The sequence below is a fragment of the Aegilops tauschii genome, chromosome 3 (assembly GCF_002575655.3).
Source record: "Aegilops tauschii subsp. strangulata cultivar AL8/78 chromosome 3, Aet v6.0, whole genome shotgun sequence".
Lineage (NCBI taxonomy): Eukaryota > Viridiplantae > Streptophyta > Magnoliopsida > Poales > Poaceae > Aegilops > Aegilops tauschii.
Window position 1 is genome coordinate 378,928,104 of NC_053037.3, and position 7,470 is coordinate 378,935,573.

The 7,470-nt window shown below is 43.3% G+C and overlaps 1 protein-coding gene and 1 non-coding gene across 2 annotated transcripts; one reads left to right on the forward strand and one right to left on the reverse strand.

Annotated features, from left to right (window-relative positions):
- The first annotated feature begins 438 nt into the window (after nucleotides 1-438).
- TRNAD-GUC (transfer RNA aspartic acid (anticodon GUC)) lies at nucleotides 439-510 on the forward strand. Its single transcript has one exon. It is a non-coding gene; the product is annotated as a tRNA-Asp (tRNA).
- A 466-nt stretch (nucleotides 511-976) lies between these two features.
- LOC109784958 (katanin p60 ATPase-containing subunit A1) lies at nucleotides 977-6,287 on the reverse strand. The gene is made up of 7 exons (XM_020343566.4): nucleotides 5,950-6,287; nucleotides 4,760-5,234; nucleotides 3,731-3,928; nucleotides 3,125-3,369; nucleotides 2,667-2,825; nucleotides 1,638-1,725; nucleotides 977-1,479 (listed from the first exon to the last, which is right to left on the reverse strand). Exons 1-7 carry the CDS (start codon nucleotides 6,066-6,068, stop codon nucleotides 1,198-1,200), a joined length of 1,566 nt encoding a protein of 521 aa, XP_020199155.1. The 5' UTR covers nucleotides 6,069-6,287; the 3' UTR covers nucleotides 977-1,197.
- Nucleotides 6,288-7,470: the final 1,183 nt, after the last annotated feature.

Genomic DNA, 7,470 nt, shown 5'->3' on the forward strand with positions numbered 1-7,470 from the left:
GTCCGCTTCGCGTCCGCGCCGACGCATTCCAGGCGCAATTTTGGGCCGAAAATGGGTCGACGCGGACGCCAGGCGGACACGATTTGAGTTTGGGTCGGCGCGTTGGGCCACCATTTTTGTTCGCGCCAACCCAAACGGACGCGGGCGGACGAAATGGGTCGCCCATTGGAGTTGCTCTAAGTTGCTCATGTGTGCAGTAGTACAAAGCATGGTGTTGTTGTTTGGCTCGGTAACTGTAGGGGTACTCCTCGGTTTGGCATTTCTGGAGCTGGCACAACGGGTTGCGACAAATTTATACAGTTGTGCGTGTGCAGTGCAAAGCCAAACATTCAGAGATGATCTATCTTGCAAGAAACAATGGGTATTCTCGGTTCCTATGGTCCTATAGTTGGCGAGTTAACGATTAGTAGGGTAAGACCCTGGAAGTCAACACCAAAGGTCGTTGTAGTATAGTGGTAAGTATTCCCGCCTGTCACGCGGGTGACCCGGGTTCGATCCCCGGCAACGGCGGTTTTTTTTTTAAGTAGCCATGAAGAGTATTGATCGTAGGTAGATCTATCGATGTACTGTACGTCTGTACCATGAGAGGTCACATGAATGCAAGGACACGACTTCCATGTCTTCGACTAGACTGTACAAGTAGGTTTATTTCTCTGAGGGCAGGAGAAGTAGGTTATGACACCAGAGCAATTCCAGGTCTAGGTGCCAGGCCGCCCCTGCGGTGTGAGACTAGCAAACAATCGCTTCACACACGATCGGATCTCTGCTATCTGCAAGTGCTCGGAGGCGCCTTCAGGTATGCACAGGCATAAACAGTAGAGACGCAACTTCTTCAACACAAGGCGCCGTACATGAAACATTGACGCTGTGGAAGGCGGATGGAAGTACAGTGATGGTCATGTCCATACATGGCATTTCGAGAATTAACACAAAGAATTTCACTTTCACAGTTCCAGACTTCCAGTACCACTGAAACTCAATCAACAAAACACTCAATGAATAATAATTAGGTTCCGAGTTTACGGTCTGCCTCTTGTCATAAACTACCGGCTCAGGAAACATAGTTGAACATACATACATACTGCCACCGTTGAAACAATATACGGGAAGGTGGAAATAAGGCAAATGCCAGGAATAAAACACAAACAAACAAAAAAGAGTGGACAAGATCCAGCAATCTTCAATGGGAACCAAGGTTTAAGCGGATCCAAACTCGGCCATCCACTTCTCGTGCCGTTCGATATCAGAGGGCGACACACTCTTCTGGACCTTGACCAAAGCTTCTTCAAAGTCACACATGGCTACCGGGTCCTTTGAGATATCATCCTTTGACATGTTCTTGATCTCATCACGGGTCTTGCCTGCAATCTTTCGCCTCATACCATTCATTGAAGCATCACGACAGACATTTGTCAGGTCATCCCCACTATACCCTTCTGTCCTTCGTGCAACTTCGTCGATGTTAACATCAGTAGCTACCTGTTGATATAAAAGCGGGGCGTTAATAAGCAACACGAAATATTAAACAGTGACTTATCATCAACGTAGATGTATGATTAGTGAACATATCCGTGAATGAAATAAAATCACAATGACCAAATGACGAAAAGATGAGCAAGAAATGCTTTAGTATATACCTCAACCGTTCTAAGATTTATGCTGATGAGTGACTTTCTGCTTTCAAAACTTGGAAGTGGAATATAGATACGCTTTTCCAGCCTCCGCCTGAGCCAATCAAGATTCAGTGAGTTAAAAATCCATATGTGCCAGAGGAATAGTAACATAAATATAGTTACAGTAGTAGAGCATGTAGCTAGCACGCTGACTGACAAACAAATTGGCAGGAAAAATAAATAACAAAAGCTGTAGTTTCACTGCAGAAAAGAACTGTTTATTGCGGCAGACAATACAAACAGGGAAAACGGCACATTAATCAATGTAGAGGCATGAGAGCAGTTAAAATTCAGAACACCCAGATACCACTCTAGCCCGCAAAGGTAGTGAATAGAAACACAACTCAAGTTACAGATGCTTTAGGCTCTGATCTTACCCCATAAAACGGCAACATGACAAATGTTGCAGGAACTAAACAAGATAATCATTTGCCTTATTTGAAGGAAACTAGTACATTCGTACGTGCGATACACGTTAATATTAAGGGAAAAATTAATTGCAAACTGATATTCGGTAGGATATCAATTAAGCGTTAATTACATGGATAGTGTAGCCGTCGATATTTGGTATGATATTAATTGCATGTTAAACACGTCGAGTGCTTGCCGTTGTGAGCAATATAGGTCGTTGGATTAACATGATTTGATGGTCGAGATTTGTTAGGATCTGCCCCTTTGGGTCTTTCTATATTGGTATAGATATAGATATATGTACTACACTTCACCTCTGGTAATCTCTAACTACAATAGTAACACAACAAAAGAAATCAATCCGGTCTCTAACTCTAACAGCAACACAACTCTAGAAACCAATACAGTCTCTAACTACAATAGCAACACAACTCTAGAAACCAATACGGTCTCTAACTCCAATAGTAACATAACTCAAGAAATCAATCATCTCGTACAAATTCAGATATTATGCCAAGAGTTTTGATACTACCAGTAGCACCTCTAAATTAATAAATGCAAATATGAGTGAAAGAGTTCAACCTGAGTGCTTCATCAATATCCCATGGAAAGTTGGTAGCTGCCAGAACCATAACAATTTTCGGCTGACCATCTTCATTGGTAGAGCTATTGTTAACACCGTCAATTTGCACTAGAAGTTCAGACTTTACCCTCCTCGATGATTCATGCTCACCAGAAGCTCTGAATAAATACATAAATTGATAAATCTGGGCACGGTATTTTCTAAATGAAGATAAATAAAATATAAGAACTGGCAGTTTCCTATTTTCATTACATTTTCCTGTCAAGCTTAATTAAAAAGAGGTATAAAAAGCACGAGAATGTTCTCTTCTGCGACATGTAACTTATTTACCAGGCAAAACAATTAAGAATGTCTTCAAGTTTAAGGTACAAAGCTGTTGGGAAAATTGTCATTATCTTGGCCGGCATTAATAGAACTTGAACTTGCATGGCGAACAGCAAAATGTATGGTCACATACCCACGAGATGTGCATAGGGAGTCTATTTCATCAATGAAGATTGTACTTGGAGCGTAGGCCCTTGCAAGTTCAAATAAACAACGGACCATGCGCTCACTCTCCCCCCGCCATTTCGAAGCCAATGTTGCAGAAGAAACATTAAAGAATGTTGTTCCACATTCTGTAGCTACTGCCTTAGCTAAAAGGGTCTTCCCGGTACCTGGTGGGCCAAACATAAGAACCCCTTTCCAAGGTCGACGAATACCCTGAACAGAAATAGAACCCGAAGGAGTATGATGAGGGTGCATGTAACTTTAGACTGAATGGAACAGGGCACAGAAAAAGAGAAAACATATGACATTAATATCATGAGTAACTAATTTTAGAAACTCAAATTGCGGTTAGCTTGATTGGGTATACATAATATTAAATGACATATTATAAACCAGACATAATAAAGGAAAATTAAAAAGTGTGGATGTCCAGATGACTCATGTGCACCATACTACCAAAGAAAGGCAGCAACTTTGTCCATGGTCATGATGTTAGATAGAAACAAGAATGAATGAACAGATAAAATAACAGACACTTCATTGAATAGCATAGTTCGAAATTCCAAATCAATACCTGAAAATATTCAGGCATCCAGAGAGGAAGCACAACTGCTTCCTCAAGGAGTCTTTTGGCCTCACTAAGTCCTGCAACATCATCCCATCTCACTCCTGGGGTAGAGTCTAGAACATCTCTTTCAAGCATGGCAGCTAAGTCCCCATCCGGTCCTTCATACTGTGCCTTCTTGGACTTACCTTCTTCAGCATCGCTGCTCTGAAAGGAAAGGATAAGAAAAAATAGAAAAATTTAGAAACGCAATTTGCATATAGCAGTACTCTGTAGTTCCATATCATCAAGTTGATCAAAAAGCTAAACCCAACAAGAGGCAGGCACACAAAAAAACATGTATATATGCGGATTCCAGTTCCCTAATTTAGAAGGTAACAATAGATGCTCTCCTATTTCAGTATGTGATTGCTTTTGAGATGCTTGGTGATTTCAACATCATTCTTGTTGTATGCGCCGTCATACTTCGCGCCTATGGAATATGCACAATGAGGAGCTAGAAATAGATGATGATAGAGTATTCCTTCAGTATAGAGTTAGAAAAAAGTGTCTTCAATAACTATAAAAAGGTATGTTTCTCGGTATGACAAATTAAATGATTTTAGGAACAAATTGAGAATCCAAATCGACATATTTAAGGCTATCTTCAAAAAAAACGGCTAAGGTTAACTAAATGGCACCATGTGATTGACTTCAGTAGTATCTTGCAGAAAATTGTTAACTCCACTTTGCATACACCAACATATGTTGGAAATAACAGATGTAGCCACATTTTGAAACCATACAATACAAAAACTAATATATAAGAAGTATGTATCCTGGATGATATTCAAAAGCTCCCTTTTCTTCTTCTTTTGGCACTAGGCAGACAGGCAGATAAACATTGCCAGCAGAAAAAGAAGCACTAAAAATCTAATTCTCAAACATATATTTTCCTCATTCATGGGTGCAGACAGAGGTAACTAACAACATCAACAAAATACATTTGATCAAATAAAGATTTCAGAGTGTAACGAATATTTTCTTGAAGGAAATTACCGCTGAATCAGCCTTGCTCGAACTTGATTTTCCTTTCCTCCCGCCAGTGCTTGAAGCAGTTGATGATCTTACCGCAGAGCTTGCTTTACTTCCGCTGGGTTTTGCACCACGGCTAGGTGTTCCAGTCTTTGATGGACCCCGTGCCCAAGCTCCATCTTGGGAGGATTTTCTTGCACTAGATTGGCCTCTTGCTGACCTTCGGTTTGGTGTATTTGTATCTCTTGGAGGTGCCCATACATCAGGGTCGTCAAAGGTTGATGGCGATGATGTGGGATACTCGTCCAATGGTTGGAACAGAAATGATTTATTATTAGAGCGAATAGGAGGCGACGAGGACCGCATTGTCCCAGGGGCTTCTTTAAATGACTTCAATTGGGCATCGAGCTGCCTCACAATCTCTACCTCTTCACTTATAGCTTTCTTACAGTTCATCCATTTTGTGCGGATAAAGGTGTCGTCTAAATTAGCTAGATGCCTGCATAGATATTCACGATCAACTATCACATCATGAAGGACAACAAATTAGAAACACCTGTTAAGCTTTTACTCCTAAGTACTAAAGATAAGGAAGCAACGGGGAAATGCATTATCCACGTTTCAAATATCAACAATATTCACCACATCGAATATTTTACCTTCAAATCTGTAATGGATTAACATATCAACAAGACCAGGGATCCGCAAAAGGCTGATCCTGGCGTGAATGCAATGTTCCAGTGAAAACACACGGCTACTGTTTTGAAAGTTTCAAGATGAAATGAAGCATTGGCGTTCATTACGCGCAACCGTACAAAGCTCAGTATCACTTCTACAATAACCAAGGTGTCTCATGACTTCAAATCCAGGCAGACTTTACATGCATGACCTGACATTTGAAGCACCCAAATCATGAGTTACTACTGGGACGCTTTTTGACGGCAGATCAGCGCAAGTAGAATATTGTTTTCTCGACCCTAACAAATGATATGCGTAACAACATAGTACCAACCGCAACACGTCTCGCTGGGAGCAAAGTGACTTGAACCCACTATACCGGAACAATCAGACGGATCCTCACGGGCCAAATCCGAGGCCGTGAGGTCGAATGCACAGATCCACACGGGCACTACGTCGCGAATTACACAGCACCTAACCGCCGGCGAATCCGGAGGGGGGGGGGGGGGGGGGGGGGGGAGAGATAGGGAGCTCACTTGTTGATCTGCGCGATGGCGCCGTCGAAGAAGATGATGGAGGTGTCGTAGAGGCCCTCGAGCGCATAGTCGCGCGCGTGCTTGAGGTGGTCCTGCAGCCCGGCTAGGGGGTTCGCCATTTCCGCCGCCCGCCGAGATACGGGGCTACAGATTCGCCAGAGCACGCGCGGGGTAGGAAGAGGCGCGCGGGTGGATGGATTGGGAAGAAGAAGAGAGCTACATGTATCGTCTGATTCGAATTTGGGGATTCAGACGAGAGGGCTACGGTGGCTGTCTGTTGGCGTCCGGGACCTGGGTGGGAGGATGGAGACTCGCTCAGCCAGCTTGCCGACGCGTCTGTGGCCCACTGTCAGCGAGGTACTAATAGGCTGCTGTTCTATCCTTCTTTCTCTTTTGACGGGAATCAGCTCCACTTCTCAAAACACGAGTTTATAATCATTTAGCGAAGGAGAAAAAATGCGAACGTGTTCCTTGCCGGAACCAACCCATCAAAGTTCAAAGTTCAAGTCCTAGATTTTGGAAAGAGTGATTGTATTTTCGATGTTTATTTCAGATCTTTCGGCGAGGTGTGTTCATAGGGATTAGTGTGTGTTTTTATGTTCGCCTACCACTGGGGGGGGGATCTTTCGATGAGATGGTGGTGGAACCGACTTTGACAATCCGACTACAGACATGCACAATATTGCGCCTTAGCAATCACTAAATCAATCTTCTGGAGATTACTGACGATGTTAAAAGCATGACCAGTCAGACCATTCCTGCAAATAATCGAAGAACGAAAGGCAATCTGAATACTACGAATATAGATGATGTACTATCAAAAGGGCATTGCGTTAACGGGGTAAAAGAAAGTCTTTATCACCACAATTAAATGCATTAGACCATTTAAAAAAGGAATATAATGCATTAGCAACCGCAACACAAGAAGTAAATAATTCACTACAACCTATAAGAAGCAACCTTATATGTGTTATAGTATATATTTTTTTGGAAAAGGAGGAGGACCCCGGGCCTCTATTTCTGGACGATGCATACAGTCACTTTATTAATAATTCACACAAGACCTTACAAAGTTATACAACAGTAAGATTAAAGCCACCGTCTAGGCAACATCTGTCGATACTCCTATCCAGTTGATGAAGGGATCCTGATAGTCTGGACCTAATACCAAACAAACCTCGCAGCCAAACCTAACATCTAAGACCTGAGGTCCCAAGCAGGACTCCTGCCGGGTATGGGGCACCCACCAGTCCGCGCACTCCTCAACCAGGACGCCTGCCGGGTATGAGGCCGCCGCAACCACCTGCCACCAATCCATCTTTAGTGTTGTACTGCTGCATCTACCTTGCCCGGTCTAGCTGTCGGCGATGTCACCACAACGCCAGACAACGCCACCATTCTGCGCTCGTCCATCATCACACGCCCACCAGCGAGACCCCGCTGCTCCATGCCGCTGAGACCTGCCATTGTCGACGTGCCAGATGCCACGCTGCTCCTCCGTCGCGAACACCACATGTTTCC